The sequence below is a fragment of the Pristis pectinata genome, chromosome 13, assembly GCF_009764475.1.
Source record: "Pristis pectinata isolate sPriPec2 chromosome 13, sPriPec2.1.pri, whole genome shotgun sequence".
Classification (NCBI taxonomy): domain Eukaryota; kingdom Metazoa; phylum Chordata; class Chondrichthyes; order Rhinopristiformes; family Pristidae; genus Pristis; species Pristis pectinata.
Window position 1 is genome coordinate 25,913,099 of NC_067417.1, and position 26,107 is coordinate 25,939,205.

The 26,107-nt window shown below is 37.3% G+C and overlaps 1 protein-coding gene across 1 annotated transcript in view; it reads right to left on the bottom strand.

The window, feature by feature from the left end:
• Positions 1-3,378: 3,378 nt before the first annotated feature.
• Positions 3,379-26,107, bottom strand: part of dpy19l3 (dpy-19 like C-mannosyltransferase 3) — a 49,658-nt gene continuing 26,929 nt past the window's right edge. Inside the window, 12 exon segments of the mRNA XM_052028293.1 lie at positions 3,379-5,027; positions 6,481-6,510; positions 6,513-6,641; positions 8,759-8,820; positions 8,823-8,855; positions 8,858-8,889; positions 10,822-10,843; positions 10,846-10,903; positions 15,190-15,246; positions 18,944-19,055; positions 19,977-20,108; positions 23,094-23,252. Coding sequence (XP_051884253.1) covers positions 4,854-5,027; positions 6,481-6,510; positions 6,513-6,641; positions 8,759-8,820; positions 8,823-8,855; positions 8,858-8,889; positions 10,822-10,843; positions 10,846-10,903; positions 15,190-15,246; positions 18,944-19,055; positions 19,977-20,108; positions 23,094-23,252 — 1,000 coding nt within the window. The 3' untranslated portion in view covers positions 3,379-4,853.

Here is a 26,107-nt window from a genome sequence, read left to right on the forward strand (position 1 = left end):
CAAACTTCCCCTCCTCTTGTTCAATGCATTTACATACAGAACATACTTAAAGTTGGAAATAAAAGACGGGGGGTGGGGGGGGGGGGTGGAATAATGTAACAAACCTCAGGTAAATGACAATATTTATAAACCATAATTACAAAGCAAAATCTAAAGCAAATCAAGGGCTTGGGGCAAATTGGGAATCAGGCAAGTGGGCCCTGAGGTAGTGAAATTGAAGGCTGCAGTGCCGGGGTGGGAGGGACTTGCCCTACTGGACACACTGATCTGGGTGACTTCATCAACAGCTTATGCACATGGAAATCCTGGCCTCAAAATAAAAGACATATTCCTTTTTGTTCTATCCTTTAAGATGAATATTTGTTAAGCTTTCACATTTGCTCAAAGAGTTCAATCTCACAGCTGTGAAATGTAAATGAACTGAGAAATTAGTTTTCTTTTTAAGGAAAGAATAATGGAAATAATGCTTGAAGTTCAGTGGTGAAATGCTCATGAGATCTGATTTTTTCCGGCATTTCACATTAGTTGAAATTGTTACTGTAATTGGTGTGAGTAACTTTTACTAAATCTAAGTAAAGCAGTTTCCCTATCATGCCAATCTGACCCACTGTAATTTAAAAATGCACTCCCACCACCTACCCCACCCCCAAACAAGGTCCCAACCATCCATTCCTCTTCTGCCACACTGACTAGGCCTTTGATCACCCCTCCTTTCCCAAAACTGTCTTGACTTTGCACACCTTTGACTTTCCTTGCAGTAGGCCCACAACAAAGTTGGTGGTTGGTGCACCAGACTACAATTATACAGTGTACCTTTAACACTCCAATCTCTGTGCTGGAAATCTTAAGCAAATGTGCAGCAAAAATGGATATGGAAGCAGATAAAGAGCAGAGAGGTAGGGGATAAAAGATAAGAAGTTCTTGCTTATGTAAAGGATAGAAATACTGGATTTTTAATTTTAAACTTTAACAAAGATCAAGATCTGTTTCTCCTGTCTCATCCTTAATATTTCAGGTAACAAAAAAAGTTCAAGTATTACAAATAGTGTCTTTTTTTTTGCAAAACAAACAATAGAATTATTTCTATGTCAGAGGAGTGTGCATTTCGTGCTTTTCTGCATGGTATACAATCTATTTGATAAGAAACCTGTAATCCTATGTGTAGATTCTCAGTAAGTTATAACTCATAATTATCAAGATGTGATAACAACACTGGTGGTAATTCTGGGGAAGCTTATCAGCTTTATCTATGATCTTGTTTACTAATATAAACACTGCTTTCTTTTAATTAGTATCATTCAACTATTGCATTTCAAAAAAGTAGTGCCTCCCTCCCTCCTTATGGCATTAGTAATACATTAGTAGTGTTATGTCTACTAACAGTAACTAATAACAACTGGGCTTTGACGGGGATAGCATTGAATGGAAAACACATTTGTCACGGAAACATTAGAACGTTTCTTCCCCTCTTCATATACCAGCCACAGGATTTTTCTGTATTCTGCTTATGCCAAAGATGAGGTAATCCCAAAACAAGATCAGATTTTCAGGTTTCTCCTTTAAAAATGTTGATTTTCTTAGCAGATTTGACCTATTAAATTGATATAGGTGTTATTCTTTGTTCTTTCTTGTCAAATTAATTTCTGCTTTTCTCCCCATCTTTTCCCTTGTCCCTCTCTTTTTAGGTGAGACATCAGTACAGGTGATCCTCTTCCTACACCTCTAGCAGCACCATTTATCATTGTACAAAATGCTCAACTTCTGTTCAGGGCCTTTCATGACAATATGGAAATTAGACACATTGTGAGAAGTCATACATTTGTACCTTTACATTCTGTGATGGGATCATTTTGGGTCTTCAGCTTAAACTATCATGCCAATCTCACCCACTGTAATTTAAAAATGCTTTTATCAAAATAAAATTAAAAAATATTATTTGCCATTTTACCAGTTCTTAATAACTGCTTAACAAAACATTAACCAGCCGCAGCATGTCAAAGATTGTTTTGAGTCTAATTTTATATTGATATGTACCACAGCTTTTCATTAAGGTCTTTGCCTGTCTCTTTAGTAAGTGGATTTTTTCCAATTATGTCAAACCATATTAAAACCTAAGGATTTGACTCATAACATAATTAACATAAAAACCACAACGTTTAGAAATAATTAAAAACTTTAAAGCAAATTAAAATAATAAAAAGTGTCTTTACTTACCCCCCAGTTAGCCTCCTAAATCTACAGGGCAAAAATCCCTGGGTGGGGTCAGAAGCAATTTTCCCATTGTAATACTGGGGAATCCCAGCTAGCTTGTGTTTCTGTTTTGACTCCATGTGAAGTCTATTGATAGAGAACAGTGACAGATGGGCATCTTCCATCATTCTATAAGACAGATTTCCATAATTGACAGTGAATGTGCAGACATCAGGAGGCTTTCAACAGTTAAGAGTTGTTAATTTGAATTGGAATTGCTGACTGCAGCTTAATAAGATTATCCCAAAGCTGTCAATTTTCTACATGATCCAACAGTGTGAGGTTGAGAGACCTGTAGGATTCTCCTCCTACTGCCTAAAAATATAAATTAAGATTGAGACATCTTTGGGAAGTGAATTCACCATATTTTCTTTTCAGCCAGATACAAATACCTTGGCTCTTAATATTGGCTGGTGATATAATTACAGGCCCTCACTCATTTACTGGCTCTCAAGTACAAATCTCTGGAATTTCTCATCCTCATCCTTACAAACCTGCGAATAGAGAGCTAAATATTCTCTCAAAGCACAGAATTGGAAGAACAGGCAATTGTAAAAGATGTGGTGGGGATTTAAGAAACTATGATTAAGCTTCCAAAATGTTTCATTAACATTGTTCCACACCACAGTGGTCAAGCTTCGAATAATTGCCTTACTGACATTAGTATAAGTTACTCACACCAATTACAGTAACAATTTCAACTAACGTGAAATGCTGAAAAACTCAGATCTCGTGAACATTTCACCACTGAACTTCAGACACCCATGGGTATGTCACAACAGCTGTCTGAATGTGGCACAGGGCACGCCAGTAGGGAAGGAGAAAATCTTAAATGGATACATTATTATTCCATTATACTTCCTGGTATAAAAGCCTTAGAAAGAAAACTAATTTCTCAGTTCATTTACATTTCACAGCTTTGAGACTGAATTCTATGAGCACAGTGTGAAAGATTAACAAATATTGATCTTAAAGGGACCACAGAACTTATAAGTTTCAACTTTGACTCATCTTTACACTTTCCATTTTTGAAAACTGCTCAAGATATTTGTAACCAAAAAGGTACATATTTTGAGAAAATACCCATTAGAATATATTTATTAAATAATTTATTTCCTTAAAGTTTGTGCCAAACAATGTTGTGGTTTGAAATCACAAAATTCAGAATTTCTATTTCAAAATTTACATTTGCTATACAAAGTGATTAAAGAAAGCAACAATACAGTATTCTGCAGGTGATTGTAATGGCATTGTTAAATTCAAATATTGGCACTGAAACTCAATTGGTTCTCTTATTAATAATTTTATTAAAAACAATTAATTGTAAATATTTTCCATACAAAGAGCTAAGAACCAATAGAATAACCTAAGTAATTGTGTGACATAATATCTGTAACTTTAGAAAAAAAGTGTAGAGAAAAAAAAATCCCTGTTATCCTTCAGTATGCCCCTTATTTGAACACAGATACAACATCAACAATATAAGACTGTAGGCTACTCCGCTGTTACGATTGGACCAGAGGTTAAATGATTATTTAGAAGGGATGGCAGAAGGCAGCTGTCAAAAAAAAAATGAAGAAATTGATCTGGTATCCTCCAGAACATCAAACACATTAGGCACCCACATTTTGTAATGTTATTCTTAGTTGCCGTGACAATTCAGTTGACCTGCATGCGATAACCTTCATCATGCAAAGACTACAATTACTGTATTACAAAATTTCATTACAGAAAATATTGTACAATTTTACATTCAGCCTAAATAAAAACATAGTGCTTAGTTTTGTTTTCACCGTATAACCTATGGTGATCATTTCAGAATGTAAGCAATGCATAGAATCTTTCCTGTTAACTGCTATGAGGCAAAGCTCTTCAGCTTGATTTCACCCAGTTATCAGTGTGAATGCTCAATCAATTCAATAACTTTAAAATACTTAAAATATCTATAACTGTGGAACAGTACTATAATAAAATTTCTTTATGGCATCCAACAAATCTAATCATCTAATTTGGCACTAAGTACATTGTTATTTATAATTTACACTATCAATAATCTGCTAATCATTGTCAGTAACTAAAACCCCAGTTTCATCTACATGAATAAAAAGTAATGTATTAAAAAATCTACGTGATACAAGTGTATGATTGTGCAGTTAAAAGCTATTAAAAATTAATACTGTAAAGAATATTTAAGAATTCAAATAAATGCTGCCACAATTTTCATGAAAGTGATGCAAAATAAACATACGATTAACAGAAATTATGCAACAGTGCCTAGCAAATAAATAACAATAAGTTTATGGAATATAATACGAATGAGAAACTGTGTTTAAGTAATATTCTTGTTCCAACATAGCAAGTAAAATATAAATAAATGCAACAGAAAAGCACAGTGCATGAACAAGCAAAAGATTTAACTGATATTGGACATTTTGTACTGAAAAAGAAATAAATGAGCATTAACCACAGCTCTCAGAAGGAACAGAGCTTTCAATCTCAGATACAAGACTAGATTTTTACATAAATTTGGCTTGTATTTTCTATTGTTAAAGCCAATATTTATCATCTGCAATGTAATATTGAAAAGTTACAAAATTTTACTTCTAATTAGGTTTCTCCTTCTTTTTCTTTAGCTTGTAGACATGAAAAGTTTTGTTTTTAAACACACGAGTAAAATAGGAAGAATAAGGAGCTGCATTAGATTTGATTTCATCACAAAAACGTGGATAAGGAGAAGTCTTCAAGTCTGGATCATTTGCTCCAGGACCATCCATCACCTGCAAAGTAGAGGATATTGATTTTCTCTCTAATTATAAAGTTATTGTTTTCACAGTAAGAAAGCATAAAAGGCTTTCAGAGTAAATACTGAGTGCTCACAAGAAGTTATTCCAATCAGAATCAAGACATGTACTATTACCTACTGCATGTGACCCCAAATCTCATTACTGTATAAATAGCCTATACTAACTAGACACAGCCAGCCCCGGCATTAAAATTTCATTAAAGTAGTGCTACACAACATCTTTTGCAGTGGAAGGCACATTGTCAATCCCAAACACATTTGAGTGTCACTCACACTAATGTGGAAGCACCAAACATCCTGAAGAATCCTCCCAGCTATCATTCCACTGCACTCCAACTCCTTCCACAGGGCAAACTGAACACACATATCATGTAACTGACTTCTCTGTTTATCTGCTACATTTTATAACTTCAGCAGTCTTGCACTTCTTGGATTTTGGCTCTACACCTTTCTTTCTTAAAGAAGTGCAAAAGATCAGCACGCTGGAAGCATGACCATAAGTGATCCAATATGGTTTGATAAGCCACCAAGCTATGTGAACTAATGCATGGCAAAAATCTACTAGATACAATTAATTTTCAGGTCATGTGGATTACAATTGAGTACTTCATTTTTAATGTCAAAGTGGTCAGCTAAGTTTATAACTGACATGACTATATGACAATTAAATTACTGATAAAAGGTAGGGACAATAATTAACAGGAAATACTTCTTGCAACAAAAAGCAAATGCTGGAACAACTCAGCAAGTCAAGCACATTTGTGGAGCAAAAGGTGCAAGTCAACGTTTCCCGGGTCAAAACAATGCATCAAGACTGAAAGAGAAGAGGAAAGATTGCCCACCTATAGCACCAGTCCACCCTAGTATTCTTTTCCCTTAGTTTGCCTTTCGCATCCCTGCCCTCATTCTGCCCATGATCCCCTCCGTATGTGGTTCTACGTATCACTACCAGTCTCTATCCCAACCAACAACCCCCCCCCCCCCCTTACTACTATATACTGGCAAGGCAATCTTTCCCCTTCCTTTCAGTCCTGATGCAGGGAATTGACCCAAAACATTGACTTACACCTAACTCCACAGATGTTGCTGGATGCACTGAGTTCTTCCAGTGTTTTGTTTTTTGTTCCAGATTCCAGCATCTGCAATCTCTGTCTTCATACCACTAACATTCAATTAGAATTGTTCTTTGGCTCTAGGTCAAAAACCACAAAGCAGAAAACAACAGCCATCATCAAAAATGCCAAGTTGATCTGCCATCATAAAGTTGATCATCATTGAATCTTAAGGCTTGTCAGCTATTAAAGTTAAAACTATATATATACACACACACATATATACACACACACACACACACACACAATTAAATATACATTTCTTTTTAAAATGTACTTTTTCTATAACCACAAGACTGAACAAATCCTTCTTACATGACCATTTGCTATATCAAGCAAGTCTCTTTCAAACGACAGCCTCTGCTGTGTCTTCTTTCATAACAGATACTGTCCTCGAGGACAATGTAGTTTGTTCCATACAATCGCAGGATACTGTATACCTCTTCAGGAGAACGTTTGGAATAAATCTGATAGATCTTCGGGAAAAGATAAAACAAATAGTGTCAAAGTCAACAGATAGTAGCAATACAAAATGCATAAGAGGCTTTTTGATTCTTCTAGCTAACTGTATGCAACATACAGTTCCTCCTATCCGAGGAAGCAGCAGGTAGATTGCTGAGTGAACTAAATAGCAACCATTGGAATTTCAATACCACTGAACTTAAGTTCCTACATGATTATCAAGGACTCAAGAATACCAAATACATATTACTAATTAAAACTTGACAGATAACCCAGACATAGTTTTTCCAAAATTCAAAAAGATCTTTTAAGAAGCTCAGTGCTTCATAAACTTTTTGGGTCAGCTATATCAAACTCCACATACCTGAGAGTTCTGGTTATTTGTTCAGATTTACAACATTGGGGGTATGGGGAAGTTTACCAAGTAGTCTGCAGTGAGCCATGGTATTGTTAGTCCTGTCCTTCATGGCCCCTTAACAATTACTCACAGAAATATTCTGAAGGAGTGGCTCCCTTTAAGGACTGCTGGTTAGGTCACACCACAAGGCACAAATGAGCATTGTTCTGCCTAAAAGGTATATCCAAACTGGTGCAAGATATTAATTTACATGTGGATGTAATTCCTGACCCCACCCCCCTCCAATGGATGAGTGAGCAATGGATTACAGAGCCTGATGTTTGGCTGTTAGTATTGTTTTCATGCTATTTCCACTAGGCAAAGTCCTTGAAAATAGGACCAAAGCATTTAAAAAAATCACCTCAACTTACTTCCATCATCAGTGACAGATATATACCTACTAGTATTTCACCCTAATCCTACAGAACTTAAAATGCCCTGCTTAGATACCACAATCATGCTTTTCCACAGTTCAACCAAGTGGTTAAAATAATCATGTTTATGCATTATTAAAATTGCTTAATGGAGGAGATATCTTCATTTATGAACAGTATTTTTGGCTGCAAGGGTCTTCAATGTTATTTTAGTCTGCATTTTCTCACAAGTTCCTTCAGGTACAGACAGTGATTATTCCTTGATCAAACATTTGGTGGAAAGCTCACCAGTGCCTCTACTTCCTCAGGAGGCTAAAGAAATTTGGTTTGTCCCCCTTAACTCTCACCAACTTCTACCAATGCACCATAGAAAGCATCCTATCTGGATGTATCACGGCTTGGTACGGCAACTGCTCTACCCAGGACCGCAAGAAGCTGCAGAGAGTTGTGGACACAGCCCAGCGCATCACGGACACCAGCCTCCCGTCCTTGGACTCTGTCTTTACCTCTCGTTGTTTTGGTGTAGCAGCCAGCATAATCAAAGACCCCACCCACCCGGGACATTCTCTCTTCTCTCCTCTTCCATCGGGTAGAAGATACAGGTGCCTGAGGGCATGTACCACCAGACTTAAGGACAGCTTCTACCCCACTGTGATAAGACTATTGAACGGTTCCCTTATACGATAAGATGGACTATGACCTCACGATCTACTTTGTTGTGACCTTGCACCTTACTGCACTGCACCTTCTCTGTAGCTGTGACACTTTGTACTGTTACCTGTTTTTACCTGTACTGCGTCAATGCACTTTGTACTAACTCAATGTAACTGCACTTGTGTAATGAATTGACCTGTACGATCGGTTTGTGAGACAAGCTTTTTCACTGTACATCGGTACAAGTGACAATAATAAACCAATACCAATCTCTCAAAATGGCTGCAGGTGAGTTAGAAGTACAGACTGTCAATGAAATTAAGGCAGCTGTTCCAGCAGCCACACGTGCTGTTCCAAAACCAGAGTTGCTGCGAAAGGTCAAGTAAAAGATACATTTGTATAGCATCTTTTACAATCTCAGGATAACCCAAGATGCTTTTTAGCCAATAAAGTCCAGTCAGAATATAATCACTGCTGTAAATTAGGAAATATACACACAGCTAATTGCTACAAGCATGAATACAGTTAAGACCAGGTAATTATTTATTCACAGAACTGCAACATTTGTATATCAGCCTGCTTTTTCTTTCCACTTAAGACTCAAACATAGCAGTAGTCAAAAGATGGATTCGATTTAAGAAACATCTCAATCCGGAACTAATCCTCTGTCACTGAAAGAAGTCAGTTTGATTCACTGCTGTCCTACCTGTTTTGTTCTATCCCTTAATTTTTTATCTTCATAATGAGGGTGATTGGTTATAGTCCTTCAGTACACAGCTTGACTCCTGCCAGTAATTGCATACTCCAGCAAACACTGCATCTTTAGAAGTTTTTAACCTTGCAGAGGGAAGTGGTTAGAGAGGGAAAAAAAAAGGAAAATAAATTAATAATGCAATAAATGCTGAAATGTAGCTTTGTTGTTGAATAATTTTGAAAAGAACATTTTAAAAAAGACAGGAACATTTTGAAATTGTGCCCCTATTAAGAAGGTCATCGCCCAATATTAATTCCTTGGTAACATGATTTTTTTTTTACATTCCTGGTGAAGGGTCTCTACCTGAAACGTCAACTGTTTATTTCCCTCCATACATGCTGCCTGACCTGCTGAGTTCCTCCAGCATTTTGTGTGTGTTGCTCCAGATTCCAGTATCTGCAGAATCTCTTGTGTCTTTAGGTGGAGGGGCAGGTGGTGTTGAAGCAAGGAGTCTGCAGAAGGACTTGGACAGGTTGGGAGAATGGGCAAAGAAGTGGCAGATGGAATACAGCCTAGGGAAATGAAAGGTCACGCACTTTGGTAGAAGAAATAAAAGGTGTAGACTATTTTCTAAACGGGTAGCAAATTCAGAAAATCGGAGATGCAAAGGGACTTGGGAGTCCTAGTGCAGGATTCCCTAAAGGTTAACTTGCAGGTTGAGTTGGTAGTAAGGAAAGCAAATGCAATGTTAGCATTCATTTCAAGAGGACTAGAATATAAGAGCAAGGATGTAATGCTGAGACTTTATAAGGTATCGGTCAGAACACATTTGGAGTATTGTGAGCAGTTTTGGGCCCCATACCCAAGGAAGGATTTACTGGTATTGGAGAGGGTCCAGAGGAGGAATGAAAGGGTTAACGTACAAGGAGTGTTTGATAGTTCTGGTCCTGTATTTGCTGGAGTTTCGGGGGGGGGGGGGGGGGGGGGGGGGGGGAAAAGAGGTGGTGGGTGGGTGGAATTCATTGTGGGGGGGGTGAAACCAACCAAATATTGAAAGGCTTGGATAGAGTAGACTTGGAGAGGATGTTTGCAGTAGTGGGAGAGTCTAGGACCAGAGCGCACAGCCTCAGAATAGAAGGACATCCCTTTAGGACAAAGATGGGGAGGAATTTCTTTAGCCAGAGGATGGTGAATCTGTGGAATTCATTGGCACAGATGGCCGCGGAGGCCAAGTCATTGGGTATATTTAAAGTGGTTGATAGGTTCTTGATTAGTAAGGCTGTCAAAGGTTACAGGGAAAAGGCAGGACAATGGGGTTGAGGGGGAAAAAGAAATCAGACATGATTGAATGGTGGAGCAGACTTGATGGGCTGAATGGCCTAATTCTGCTCTTATATCTCATGGTCTCTTCATTTACATTGCCCTGTCATTTATATGTCGTTACCTAAATTACTACAAATTGCTGCCATGTTCCCTCTAATGCACTCAATTTACTACAGAGGAATTTCATCAAATATCTTTTGAAATTCCATACACTACATCCATTATTTCCCTAGTCAACAGAAGCTTTTCCATCCAAAAAATCTAATAAAGTTGTCAGAGATAAGTAGGATTTTATAAACTTGTTGTTTTTATTAAATGAACTTTTTTCTATATGTATACCCCTTTTATTAATCTTGAATTTACCCAGTTAAGCTGACAGCATACTCTGCTTATTCCTTTCTCCATTCTTGTGTTACATAGCAACTTTCCGGCACAAGTTTCATATCTTGCCAAAAAACTTTCAAACTCAATTGATGAGAAGTCACTTTTCCTAATATCCATACTTGATTCCTACACTGCACAAAAATTATCACAGATATATCTAAAGTAGTACATCACATTCTTTGATACAACTTCGTCTAGTGCCCTAGGTAGAATTCCAGGCCCTGCTGCCCTAATTTGCAGCACTCAACCAATGAAAGCACCATTCAAAATCAAAAAAACACATCTTGATCTGTTAGGGATAAGAAATTTAGCAGAATTTTAAAGCTAAATATTTAAACATAATTTTTAAGTGAAAATGATTTGACTACTTGATCCAATTCATTAATTCACCGTATCAGGATCATAAAATTCCCTTAAATCTGACAGTTCAGCCATCATCTTTGGCCAGAACTAGAAAAGGAAAAAAATATATTGAACAAATCTAACGTTTCTATCCTTTTGTAAAGTTCATTTTTGACACGAGTTGATGACGGCTAGGCCAGCATTTATCAACCCATCCCTAACTCTTGAACTGCTGCAGTCCTTCTGTTGATGGTCCTCCTAAGGCATCGTTGGGCAGGAGATCCAAGCATTATCTCAGTAATGATAAAGCAACCGCAATAACTGGCTAAGTCATGATGACATGCGGCTTAGAGGGGAACATGTAGGTGATCATGCTCCTGTGCACCTGAAGCTTTGATCCTTCTTGCTGGTAAAGATCATGGGTTTGGGAGGTGCTAACAGAGCAGCCTAGGTGACCAACTGTGTTGCATTTTGTGGATGGCAAATACTGTAGACACTGTGCACCAGTGGTGAAGGGAACAAATGTTATGGGAAATTGATGGACTACCTGGCAAACAAATTGTTTTGTCCTGTATAGTGCCAAACTTAGAGTGTTGTTGGAGCTGTACTCATCCATGCAAACAGATGAGAATACTCCATCACACTCTTGACCTCCATCTCATAAATTATGGGAAGATTTTGGCATATTGGTAGGCTAATCATTTGCCCAGGATAACCAGCCCCTGACCTGCTCTTATTAGCCACAATTTTCATGCAGATGGTCCAGCTGAGTTTCTGGTCAAAGTTGACCACATGGATGTTGATGGTAGGTGGGGTCTCAGTGACGGTAATACAACTGAATGTCAAAGGTAGGTGGTCATTGCCTGGCAATTCTGTGGTACAAATGTTACTTGTCACTTATCAGCCCATGCCTGAATGTTGTCCAGGTCTTGCTGCATGCAGGTGTGGACTCCTTCATTTACTGAAGAGACATGAATGGAAATAAACATAATGCAGTCATCAATAAATATTCCCATATTTGGCCCTATGATGAAGGTAGGGTGACTGATGAAACACCAAATAATAGTTGGACCAACTTGTGGACTGATACCCTGGGACCGTAATAATAGACCTCTAACGACCACATACTTTGCACAAACTCTGGAGTCTTTTAATGCCACACAGTCAAATCTGCCTTGACATCAAGAATGATTGCTCTCACCCTACCTCTAGGGGTCAGTTCTTTGATCCAGTTTTGGACCAAAGCTATGATATCTGGTTCAGGTGGTCCTGGCTAAAGCCAAACTGGGCATAGATGCATAGATAATTGGGGAGTAAGTACTGCATGATAACAGTGTCAATGACATTTACATCACTTTGCTGGTGATTGAGAGTATACTTGGAAAATTCAAAAGTAGAAAATAAGCGCACGTTTAGAAAAAGATGGGTATCACTTAGCTGGATGACATTTATCCTGCTTTTTGTGAACAGGACATATCTGGGCAATTTTCCACATTATCAGGTAAATTCCAGAGTATTACTGTACTAGATGTATGGATAGTTTTGGAGCTCAGATCTTGATAGTACAGCCAGAATATCATCTGGTTTTGTAGCCTACGTAACAAATGCGCTCAACCACTTCCTGCTGTCCTATGGATGAAGTGAATTGGCTGAAGACTTCTCTGCCGGTGGGGGTATAGGAAGGAAACTGAGATGGATCATCCACTCAGTACCTCTGGATGAACATGAATGCAAATGCTTCAGCTTTATTTTTAACACATACATGATAAGACCTGCCATTGGTAAGCAGGCACATGCCCTTGGAGCCTCCTCCTCCCATTATCTATTTAAATAATACCAGTAATGGCCATCACCATTTGTGAGATCACTTAAGCTCTATTTTTGCTGTTCAGGCAGGCATGCAGTCCTGTGTTGTAGCTTCATCATGCTGGAGCCTCATTTTCAGGAATGTCCTTCTGAAGCCCTCAGTGACCCTGGCTTGATAGCAATGGTAGAGTCGGGGCTGTGCCAGCCCATGAGTTTAAGATTGTGGTGGTAGACATATCTGCTGCTGCTGATGGTCCATAATATCTCATGGATACCCAGATATGAACTGCCAGATCTGTTCTGATCTATTTGTAACAATTATAGTGCCCCACCCCAGTATGGAAGAAATTACTTCATTTGCTGGTCAAGATGAATAAATCAACTAAAATTTATTCCTACAGATTTCCTCTGCTGGCTATTGTTTCAAAGGCCCGGCAGCCATTTGCCAAGGTCAAAGCAAATTGGAGATTTAGTTTATACAACACAGTAACATACGGTGCCTTTCCAGCAGAAGTGAATTTCTAAAAATATCTTTAACCAGAAATATACAATTAAGAAAATGCCACCTAATGCATGATAAAATTAACCAAGTTTAACTGGGAAATACAATGATAAATACTGAGAATAATTTATCATTTGTTAGTATTCTTAGTTTGCAGCTGAAAAAAAGTCAGCATTTATAATTGAGAGTGTTAGAGTGTGGTGTCAGCTGCATGATGTTATTCTGATCCTCTGTAATGAAGACTGATGCAAAAATATCTGTTCATCTGCAATGCCCCAGACTCATTTTCAAAAGCACCAGTGTTCATTGTTAAAAACTCTTTTTTAACAAATCTATTGCCTAGTTTTACCTTGAAATCTAAATTGTTCTTTCTTATTAATCTTTTACTCATTGGTTGTTTTTTTTATATTCTCTCCATTTTTGTGCAATTATATACTTCTGCTTTAATATCAGTATCTTTAACATGTTTTGTTTAACACAGATGGTCCTCCCCTTGGAATTTTTCTCTCTCATTGTAATGTTTCTTGTGTATTCTGAAAGATCTCCTTAAATGCCAGTTCCATGATAATGAAAACCCCTTACCAACTCTGGAGGTAATCACATAAAACAAATCTACAGCATTTGGCTCAATTGGGCTTTTCAGAAGTATACACCGAACAGCTTCTTCCCCTCCGCCATCAGATTTCTGAAGGGTCCGTGAGCACTACTTCGTTATTCCTTTTTTTGCACTAGTTATTTATTTTGTAATTTATAGTACTTTTATGTCTTTACACTGTTCTGCTGCAGCAAAACAACAAATTTCACGACAAGTCAGTGATAATAAAGCTGATTCTGATTCTACATGCTGTATTAGTACCCTGATGTTATAATTATCTCTTATTCCTTTATTCTTGTACCCTTCTGTTCTATTCTCTCACTGCTTAGAAGAAACACTGCATAAACTTTAATAAGGCATTTAACAAGGTCCCTCTGATGGGCTGATCCAGAAGATTGAGACTCATGGGATCCATGGTGACTTGGTAGATGGGATTCAAAATCAGCTTGGCCATAGAAGACAGAGGGTAGTGGTGGAGGGTTGTTTCAATAACTGAAAAGGTCTGCGACCAGTGGTGTTCCACAGGGATCTCTGTTGCTTGTGATATACATAATGATTTGGACAAAATGTAGGTGGGCTGATTCATAAGTTTAAAGATGACAGAAAAATTGGTGGAGTTGTGGATAGTGAGGAAGGTTGTCAAAGGGCACAGCAGGATATAGATCACTTGGATATATGGGCAGAGAAGTGGCAGATGGAGTTTAATCCGGGCAAGTGTGAGGTGTTGCACTTTGGGAAGTCAAATGTAGGGAGAAAGTATACAGTAAATGGCAGGACCTTTAGGTGTATTGATGTACAGAGGGATCTTGGGGTGCAAGTCCATAGCTCTGTGGAAGTGGCAACACATGTAAATAGAGTGGTAAAGGTGGCATATGGCATAATTGCCTTCATCAGTCAGGACATTGAGTATAAAAGTTAGGAAGTCTTGTTGGAGAGGGTGCAGAAGAGGTTCACTAGGATGCTGCCTGGATTAGAGAGTATTAGCTATAAGGAGTGGCTGGACAAACTTGGATTGTTTCCTCTGAAGAAATGAAGGCTGAGGGGAGACCTGATTGAGTTTATAAAATTATGAGAGGCATAAAGGTAGATATCAGAATCTTTTTCCCAAGGGAAAATATGAAATACTGGAGGGCACTGCTTTCGATTAGGGGGTGGGGGGGGGGGGTGGATGGGGAGGGCTGGAAGCTTAAAGGAGATGTGCAAGGCAAGTGTTTTTGTTACACAGAGAGTAGTAGGTACTTGGAAGGCACAGCTGGGGAGGCAGATACAATAGTGACATTTAAGAGGCATTTGGATAGGCAGATAAACATGCAGGGAATAGAGGGATATATGAAGGCAGATGGGATTAATTTGACATCATGGTTGGCGCATACATCATGGACTGGAGGGCCTGTTCCTGTGCTGTACTGTTCTATGTTCTATATCAAATATGGAGGTGATAACTTTCTGCTTTCTTAGATGCCATATATAATTTCCTGCAATACAACTTACCTCTTGATAAAGATAAATACAGATTAATATAGGAACGGCAAACCTCATCACACGGACCTATGAAAACAAGAGACAAAATGATATGATATCAGTACCAGTTAAAATGGAACACAAAAGGATAAAAGGTCATATGCAACTATTAATCATTAGCCTTGCCTCAATATAGTTTAAAACAACAGTCCTGATTACTAAGAGTAAAATTTGCTATCTTTAAAAGTAACCTAGTACACAGCAGAAGGATCTAGTCAGCTTTTTAGTTGACATGATATTCAACAATACCATGGTAAGTTTACAGCTTAATAAAGCTAGATTCCCAAGAAGCATTGACAAAGTTTACAGAAAAGTCTAAAATTAAGCCCATGGCCGTGCAAAATTACTGTTAAATATTAGAAATGGAACCATTTTAAACCAGCACATTTTAAATTAATTATGCTGAGAAGTGGTTTTTCAAGGATCAGTATTGGGATCACTAGTTTCTAATTTCCATCAATGTCCCACAAGGATCGGTTCTGGGACCTCTACTTTTCGTAATATATATTAATGACTTGGAATGAATGGGTAGAAGGGTGGGTTGGCAAGTTTGCAGACGACACAAAGGTCAGTGGTGTTGTGGATAGCGTGGAGGGCTGTCGAAGATTGCAGAGGGACATTGATAGGATGCAGAGCTGGGCTGAGAAGTGGCAGATGGAGTTCAATCCGGAGAAGTATGAGGTGGTACACTGGAAGGACAAACTCCAAGGCGGAGTACAAGGTTAATGGCAGGATTCTGGGCAGTGTGGAGGAGCAGAGGGATTTGGGGGTTCATATCCACAGGACACTGAAAGTTGCCTCACAGGTGGATAGGGTAGTTAAGAAAGTTTATGGGACGTTAACTTTCATAAGTCGTGGGATCGCGTTTAAGAGCCGTGAGGTAATGATGCAACTCTACAAAATCTGATTAGACCACACTTGGAGTAGTGTCCAGTTCTGGTTGCCTCATTATAGGTAGGATGTGGAAGCGTTGGAAAGGGTGCAGAGGAGATTTACCAGGATGCTGCCTGGTTTGGAGAGTATGGGTTATGAGGAGAGACTAAGGGAGCTAGGGCTTTACTCTTTGGAGAGGAGGAGGATGAGGGGAGACATGATAGAGGTATACAAAATATTAAGAGGAATAGAAAGACAGCCAGCACCTCTTTCCCAGGGCACCAACGCTCAATACAAGAGGGCATGGCTTTAAAGTAATGGGTGGGAAGTTCAAGGGAGATATCAGAGTGAGGTTTTTTTACCCAGAGAGTGGTTGCTGCATGGAATGCGCTGTCTGGGGTAGTGGTGGAGGCAGGTACATTGGTCAAGTTCAAGAGATTGTTAGATAAGCATATGGAGGAATTTAAAATAGGGGGATATGTGGGAGGAACGGGTTTAGACAGTCTTAGGCGTGGTTTAAAGGTCGGCACAACATGGTGGGCCGAAGGGCCTGTATTGTTCTATGGTAAATGCATTAAATTTATGAATCCAAATAAAATTTTCAGATAACACTAGAATAAACAAGGTTGCCCATTTTGATGAACCACTTATAAAACTAAAAAATAATAGTAAAAAAGATGAATAATAGCAGATCATTTTCTACATGAATAGGTGGATGCTGTGTTGACAAGCCTTCCTGGAAGGATGGACAAATTGGCTTTTCCTAGCTGTATTTATATATTTTTTGAAAATAGAATCCTCATCAAAAAGAATAAAACATAATGCTGAAATATATTTGGCATTCATCAGACAATATGTTATATTGTACTTGCCTTTTTACATTTAATGATTAAAAGATAATAATACATTTCATTTTTATCAATTTTTTTATGCATTCTTTTTAAATTAAGGAGCAAAAATATTTTCTGACTATACCAAAAGTAACATTATTGGACAAAATGTAGTGCCATAGTAGTTTTGTTACTGAAAATGAAGCATATCATAAATAATTGAAATACAGACATTTTCTTTTTTCTTAAGCTATTTCTTTCATATTCATAACATGCTTTAAAACATAATGATACCTCAGGTGCAGATGGCCACATTAATAGCTTTATTTGAGACATATTCCAGAGTATAACATTCAAGTTTGGGCTCTATGCCTTGCATCTTGGATAACCAGGGGAAAATATATAACATAGTATTACGTTAACCGAGACAGGAAAGTAGGATTGGATTACTTTACTAAAGAGTCAACACATTCATGACGAGTTGAATGACATCCTAAATTGTATCATTCCACATAATGTTGGGTTATGGACAAGATGAGGATTTCAGTGCAACATGAAATATTTTTCAACTGTGTAGTTTTATTAAAAAGCATTCTTAATCAAGCATCATCACATCTACACTGAATGCAAAAGTCTCAGTAAACTTGAACTTTTGTATCAGCAAGAATTTCTAATGATCTCATCAATCACACAATGGTTCAGACTGCTGGTTTAGCACCAAATAAAGGGACATCTTGTTTTAAATCCTACAAGAACTTAATTGGAGCTGATATTACATTCAATCCTATTTGACACCCAAGAAAATGTAATCCCTTTATCTGTGCTAGGTTAAAAGTTGAGCCCAAAAAGTTGAATGTATTCCATTTGATTCACTATATTACTCAATCCTCTTTCTAATTTAGCTGTTATGTATAAAAAGTCTTTAAATTATGTACATTTTGGAAGCCTCTGATATATAATTTCATTTTGGATAAAATGCATTAAGGTTCAAGTTATTCCCGTTGCTATATGGGTGATTTTGTATTTAAAACCTATAATAAAATTCCAAAAAAAGATGCACTATCTACATCATGGAAAGGACATGAGACGAATTGTTATTTCAACTGCAGCATTATTTCTTAGCTACTGTAAATCTAACTCAAGAAAGCAATCATCTGAGATTGCACTGCCACCTGGTGGCATGTTGTAATTCTAGTTAAATTCAAATAGCCGGAATCATAAATATGCACTTAAGATAATTTAAGATAAGGATATTAACCATTTAAATTAATCTTGACAGTAGCTTCCCTAATTTATAAACAACGTACGTGTTGACATAATGGAATCAAAACCTTGATGCAGCAGTTATTCTTTGCATTATACCAGCAGCTAAAATACATTTCTCTATTGGACATAATTTGCTAAGATCACTGCACATGGCATCATTTTGAATGAATTGCATAATCACATAGTCACTGTTCCTGTGCAAACTCAATCCTCAATTAGATTCTCAGTTAAATAACAAAGCTGTGCCGCAAATTATGTCACTCATCAATGAGCTCACTTCAAATTCTTATGTGAAGGCAACGAAGAAGGTACCAATAAATAACTACAAAATTGCTCTGGTCAACTAGATATTTATACAAATATATTAAAATGCTTTTGCAGCAATCATAGATACAAGTAATGTAATGGTTGTATATTATCATTTAGGTTTAATGCTCAATATTAGAAAACTAATTTTACTTGTTTAAGCAACATAAATATACATTTACTATTTTACATTATAATAAAATTGCAACCAACCACATATCACCTATGCATCAAAAACAAATTGATCATGAGAAGCAAATTGTGAAAAACTGATTTACCTCAAAAGTCCTTGTATTTCTTAAAGTCCAAGAAAATACAATACTTGGGCAATATGGGTATAAACATATTCAAAAGATAATATAGGGCATTTCATTAAAGAAATGACATTACACATAAACTTGCAACAATAATTTAAAAGAAATGTGTGCAAGGTAATACGTAATACGAACCCACTGAGGAGAATAAAGCCGAATTGCTTTGAGAATTAGATTCCAAAAATGATTGCTGCAAATTGCTGCTGATGTAAAAATACACATATGGGATGTCCACAGATATTTCATTCTGGAACAAACAAAAATAAGTTATAAGAACTGTACTGCACTGTGTAGATCTAAAATCTATTTAACTTTTTATCATGGAAGCATATTTTGTAATGGGTTGTCACCATGAACAAAATATAAAATTTTACCTCAAAATTAGGTACAATAAAGAATTATTTATCAGATGTTAAGATTGTGTTAGCAATTTAGGCTTAAAAATAAAAAACATAATTTATTGTAATATTGTCTGTTAGTTACAGTTACTCTTGCATGAGTTGCTTTTTTTATTTGGACGACAAGATTTTGGAAGTGAAAACTGAATGTCAGAATGAGGAGAAAATGATTCTGATAACTGAGTAATTAGAATGAAGGATTATGAAAGTAGCAGGACTAGGACTGTAAAGGCAACATTAGAGTAGGTATGTTCAATGTTTAACCTGAAGATAGTAAGAGATACAGAGGGGAAGGGCCAATTAAGACAGAAAAGCAATAGAAAAGAAAAAAAATATATTTTTTGAAGATTCCCTATATCAACTAAAACCTGAAAGAATGAGACTACGCAATTATAAATAGGACAGGGAGGAGATAATATGACAGACTGCCATATTAAAGTCAGTAGTTGCAAAGTGAAACGAAGTTGACTTTCATAGTGAAGGAAATTGAGAAACTAATGTCCAGGTTCAGGTGTGGAGGATGAGTGAATCTAATGGTCACAAAATAACACATGAAATTTAATAAATGTACTGGACTAATTTACCATTGATATTACAGAATTTAGGGCACTATACTTGAATTTGGAATTGCATTTATGATTGGATTCAGTGATCAAGCTACAAATTCTCTTAAATACATTTTCTCAACAAATGTTCTAATAGTTCATAATACTATATTAATCTTCAGCAAAAATATTGTTCATATTCATTTTGGTAGTGCAATGGATTACCTCATTGTACTCAAAGCCAGCAAACCAAATAACACATTGTGTATTAGATTGTAGGCCATGTCTGGTCTCAGCAGAATCACGTTCTCTTCTTTAACGGTCGAATTCTGGAATAGATTGGAACAGCTACTGCAGCTATAGAGAAAAAAAAATTATAAATAAAAGGTAAATTGTTTTTTTTAAATGAATAAGTACTCGACTTTGAGAACATGATCTCAAAATATTGAAGCATTGTTAATTCATTGCAATCTGACAATATCTTCTTACTAAAGATCAAAAGATTTGTTCTCTTGTCCAAGTTTTGTTGAGCATCTATTCATGAAGTGCAAAGATAAATGAACACAATGTAGTATAATATAAATATTCCATAAATAAAGTTCACTACAGCAATAAACCAAATAGAAAAGTGCAGGAAAATGGTGAAGCACAGGATTGAAAAAGACTGTTCAGTCTATTTGACTGGTCCAAAAATCTAAAATTGTTTCAAAAATCTATCCAACATTCCCCTAGAGTGCAATTTATAAGCCCACTACTCCTGGTATCGATTTGGAAAGGGGGAGGTGCAATGAGACCCGAGTGTCCTTGTGCACCAGCTGTATGAGATCTGTGCTTCTGGACTGGGGAAGCATAAATGTCAAACTCACAACCGTATAAAATCAACTTATAGAAGCTCAGTACTTTTCTCAGATACAGTTAACAAACTATTATTAACATTATTTTCAATGCCAAAGCATTTTGAGCTATCAAAAGATATACATAAGAATGTGTTCATCAGTTCCTGCTAGTCAACAGATTACCAACACAAGATTAGAATTAATTGGTAAACCCACTAAGAAGGCTCAGGAGATGGGAGAACAGAAAATAAAATCATCACTTGGATTCAGTGATAATGGGCTATAACTGGGTCAGGTTGGCACTTGTTCTGAGGTTCGAGTGGAAGATTTATTGATTAATCTTCTTCGATTAAACAATTTCACAATAAGTCTCTTCACTGTTGAGGACTGGTGTACAAGTAAAAAAAAACTGATTTTCACCTTATGATAAAACATGAATCACTTAATCTGTTATCATACCCATTTACCAAGGTTTTCCTAACCCAATCTTCCCTAAATGCATAATTGAAGAGATGTGACCTGCAGGACAGCAGACCTAGTACTGGAAAGCAGGATTAGGATTTTATTTTGACTGCTGCAGACACAGTGAACTGAAAGGCCTCCTTCTCGGTTGCAAATTTTCTATGCCTCTGTCTATTCAACCTAATCTTGAATGTTGTCCCAGTTTATGCCTCAGTAGTGGAAATAAAATTCATAATTCTTTTTGTGAAAAAAATTGTCTTATTCTCCATTTCAAATCTCTTACACTTTTACCTGTTGCTCAGAGCAGATCAGTGCTATTTAACAGAGATTACATAGAACAGTACAGCACAGGAACAGGCCCTTCAGCCCACAATGTTGTGCTGAACCAATTACATTAGTGATAATATGTCCAACTAAACTAAGCCCTTCTGCCTACAAAATGTCCATATCCTATCATTTCCCTCAAATTCATGTGCCTACCCAAGAGCTTCTCGAATGTCCCCATCATATTTGTCGCTACCACCACCCCAGGCAGTGCATTCCAGGCACCCAACACTCTGTGTAAAAAAAAACTTGCCCTGCACATCTCCTTTGAACTTGCCCCCTATCACCTGAAAAGCATGCCCTCTGGTATTAGATAGTTGTTCAGAAACATGCATCATAATTTTCTTTCAGTAAAGTTTGGAGTGTAAGTGTGAATTTATTAGATGCAGTAAAGCTCCAAACTGAACATCTCTGCTGTTTGTTCTGCTATTGATCCTTATTTAATAGTCTTTCCTAAAGCCTTCATTATCCTTGAAGAAAGCTTGGGGCACAGCCAAAAATAGTTCATTTTTGAAAGTCTGGGCACTAACAGTCTTACCTTTTCTTCTTGCTTTTCCTTATCTCCTAGCTGGTCCCTGTTCTTTATTGCCTATTATCTTGTAACCATCTGTAAAAATGCTCTCTCAAATTCTCAAAATAAAATCAGATTTCCCTCTCTGATGTTTAAGGTTGATTCTGTCTATTCTCAAGTTTAAACCTGCACAATGTGAATTAGTTTCACTTAGGATAAAATTACTTTCTCAATTCACCATCTGTTGCTCAAAATTCACATACCTTCCAGGAGAAATAAATCACTGCACGTTCCTGAGCTCATGTTTTAGATTCATTAGTTGTTTATATTTAGTTTGGTTATTTTAAAGGTTTTATTACTTGTGGATAATGTCAGCTACTTTACTTACCTCTTCCTTCATTCTTTGCACCCAGATCCAACCTCACCAATTTTCCATTTTCCAAGTCCTTGCTCTGTGTTCCCACCTTACTGCATTACCTGTTCACTCTCACCCATCACTAGGGTTTTTAAAATGGAAATAATAATCTGAAATAAAACAGAAAATGCTAGAAATGCTCAGGTCAGGCAGCATCTGTGGAGAGAGGAACAGAGTTAACATTTCAATTTGATAACCTTCTATCCCAGATTAATTCTGTTTCTCTCTCCACAGATCTTGCCTGACTTGCTGAATATTTCCAGAATTTTTTGTTTTATTTGAGACTTCCACCATCAGTAGTGTTTTACATTTAAATGACTCAATTGTTTTACCCAATACTTAAAAAACTTGAACTTTGCAAAGAATGTGATTGTCATTCTCATGCTTCAGATTTCTCATATTTTCTTAGAACATAGAAGGACATTCAGACCATATTGGCTCTCAGAGCATTCCTCACAGTAACCTATTCTCTCTCACATACCCATCAATTTCCCCTGATTCCTCTGCAACCAACCAGAGTGGGGGACAAATTACAGCAGCCAATTATGCCACATTTGTATACAAAGCAAGAGCTCTGACCTCAGGTACAAAATATAATAAATATTCAAAAGTAGATTTGGCAAATGATCACTCTATAATTTGATCTAAAATTTTATTTGTCCCCATGATATTCCACCCACTTAAAACTAAATTTAAATTTATGCAAATCTATCAAATTGTGGGTACATTGTAAAAATGGACAGCACTTCTGCTGATCATCCTCATTTTAACAACAGTTGGCATTACAAACATACCTGAGATTCCGAATAGCAACAATTACAGCGATGATCATTGTAATAACCAAAACTAAAAGATATGAAGGCAAAATCAACGTGTGCAGAAGTCTTTGGAAGGTATCATGGGGCAGGAGGCCAAAGGCTTCTTCACATAGGTATAACTTAGCATCAAAATCCCTAAAGGTGAAGCAAAAAAAAATTGCAAATAAACATATTTAGGTGCTGAAAAGCTCAAGCCGAGAACATTTTATACATGCTTATCTGGTTACTTTAATCTCACACAAGTGCTGATTAAGAGTTATTACTAAGCACTCTGCACTAACTAGATTCAATGAATCTTAGCAAATATAACTTAATATATCATTCAGCTTAAATGCCAAACCTTCTCCAAAAACTCACTAGAATTTTGAGATTCCATCTGTACATACAATGAATGTGGTAGTTTTCAATTTCAATAGACATTTAATTTGCAAAGCAATACCTCACAATTACAATGTTTAAAAGATATTTGGACAGATTCATTGATAGGAAAGGTTTAGAGGGATATGGGCCAAATGGGACTAGGTCAGGAAGGCACCTTGGCTTGGCATGGACAAGTTGGGCCAAAGGGCCTGTTTCCATGCTGTATAACTTTATGACTTCACAACCATGGTAAAAATATAAACTAATTTGCCAAATTAATTGTGCTGGTAGCCATTTGCAATGGAATGCAAAATAGAAAATTGTTTTAACATTAAAGTTTAATTGCAATACTGGTGATATCACAAGAAAGGAACCCAAACCTCTGAAGAGCCAACGCCTATAAATGCACAGCACACTTAAATACCCAAACTTCCCTTTCATTAACCTAAACAAAGAGAAAAAGAGGCTCCTTAACAAAGTTGAACTTTAAACTTAGGAGGTTCAATACTATAATAGCAAACTTAGTCCATGTGTTAGATACTTCCAGATATGTATAAAAAAAATAACAGTGCAATCACTTAAATTAAATTCTGGACAGAAAGAATAAGAAGAAATCACAGATCATACAAGTAATAGGAATGTAAATGATATTGAGGAAACTGCATTCGAGACTTGTTAGAAAACAAAAGAACAGGATTTTTAATGACAAAAAGAACAGGATTTTTAATGACAATGTATCCACATGATCAACCAGGGAACAAAAAGCCAAGAGCAGGGATCCTAGAGTCATACAGCACAGAAACAAATCATATCCATGTCGACTAAATACATATCGATACTAATCCAATTTACCAGCCCATAACTTTCTGCATCTGGGCGATTCAAGTGCTTGTCTGGATATTTCTTAAATGTTGTGAGAGTATGTGCCTTCATCACCCACACTAGCAAGCACCCTCTCAGTGATAAAATCTTTTCTCAGATCCCCTCTAAACTTCGTGGTACTTGCTCTAAACCAATGCCCTCTGGTTTTTAGACACCTCAGTTATGGAGAAAGCATCTACTACCTATCCTGTCCATACCCCTCATAAATTTTTATACCTATCAGCTCCTCTGTTCCATGGAAAACAAACCCAGACTATCCAATCTCTTCTCATAATTGAAACACTTCATTCCTGGCAACATCCTAGTGATTCTCCTCTGCATTCTCTACAGTGCAATCACATCCTTCCTCTTGTCTGATGGGCAGAGCTGCACACAGTACTCCAATTATAGGGTAAAGTGACTGGTTTGGTACTGATGGGAGATTGATTATAGACATCCTGGACGAATCTAAACTCAGACTCCTTTTTTCTATTTCCAGTGGCTGATAAAGCCATTTGATTCCAATAAATTAAAGGGTATGACAACTTACCTGGAAGGAAAACTACAGAAAATTACTGAAGGGCACTGACAGGCTAAGAAAGTACACAGATAGACTGAAGAAGCAGTTCAAAATAGCCAACATATTCTCCAAATGAGTAGGACTGTGGATGGACGGGAAGAACATGGTGATCTAACAAATACGTAGATACGAAAAGATCGCAGTGAAAGTAGAAAGGCCATGAAGAGGTCAAATAGGATTCCACAGATTTTGCACTGAGCATTATCATTCTTTTTTAAGCCGTCCCTCAGGATCAAGGTTGACATGCTTTTACTGCATTTCTGTGTTCTGAGATGGCTGATAAGGTGCAGAATCTGACAAAGGCAAGGCAGGAGGTACTTGATGGAACAGGCAGGTGGGTGGTTAGTTTGGGGCATTTATGTTGAGTTTATGCATACATTGGATGAATTGACTTGAAGTTGTCAGTGCTATACTACCGTTCTCCGTGACTCTCAGTGGGGTGAGCCATTGGGTGCTTGGACCATAGACAGCCGTGCCAGCACAGAAAAATTTAGTTATCAGAGAATTGCTGGACCTCCTGTACTCATTTTATCCTCCCTTAGGTCAGTTTTCTTGTTGGACCTTGGTCTTCAAGTGCCTGTAGAGCTGTTTTCCCTTGAGACATAGTTGAGTTTCCAAACTAAGAAGGTTAATTAGCTCCTGAATCTCCTGGTCATTCTCATCAAAACAATCCTGGTGTTTCCCGGTAAGGAAGCCAAGAGTCTTTTCACAAGTGTGAATTATGATGGACTTCAGCACAGTCGACACTGTGGACATTCTGTGGCTTCTGTTCCTTGAGAATCATCAGGTTCTCATGAGCAACTGTCTAAGTAGGGCTTTTAATTGGGGGCCTTCAACATTGACTTTCTGGAGGCAATGCTTTTGTTGCCACAATTATTTTTAGGTCATGCTGACTAGTGTCTGGTGTAAGAGTATTATCATGAGATTGTGTGCTTATCTACCTGGCAAAACAGGGTGTTGGTTATGACAGGACTGTCCTCCAAACATTCTGTCAGGAGGAAGGCACCAGTGGAATTAACTTTCCCAACCTTGTCAAATATGCCTTGCCAGAGGATTGCATCTCTTTTGTCCTGGCATTGAAGTCATCCAGAAGGATCAGTCTGTCTGTCTCTAGATGTGGGCCAGGGTTTTCTCCAAGGTCAGAGTAGAAGTCTTCTTTGGCCACATCTATAGCTTCCAAAGGCAAATG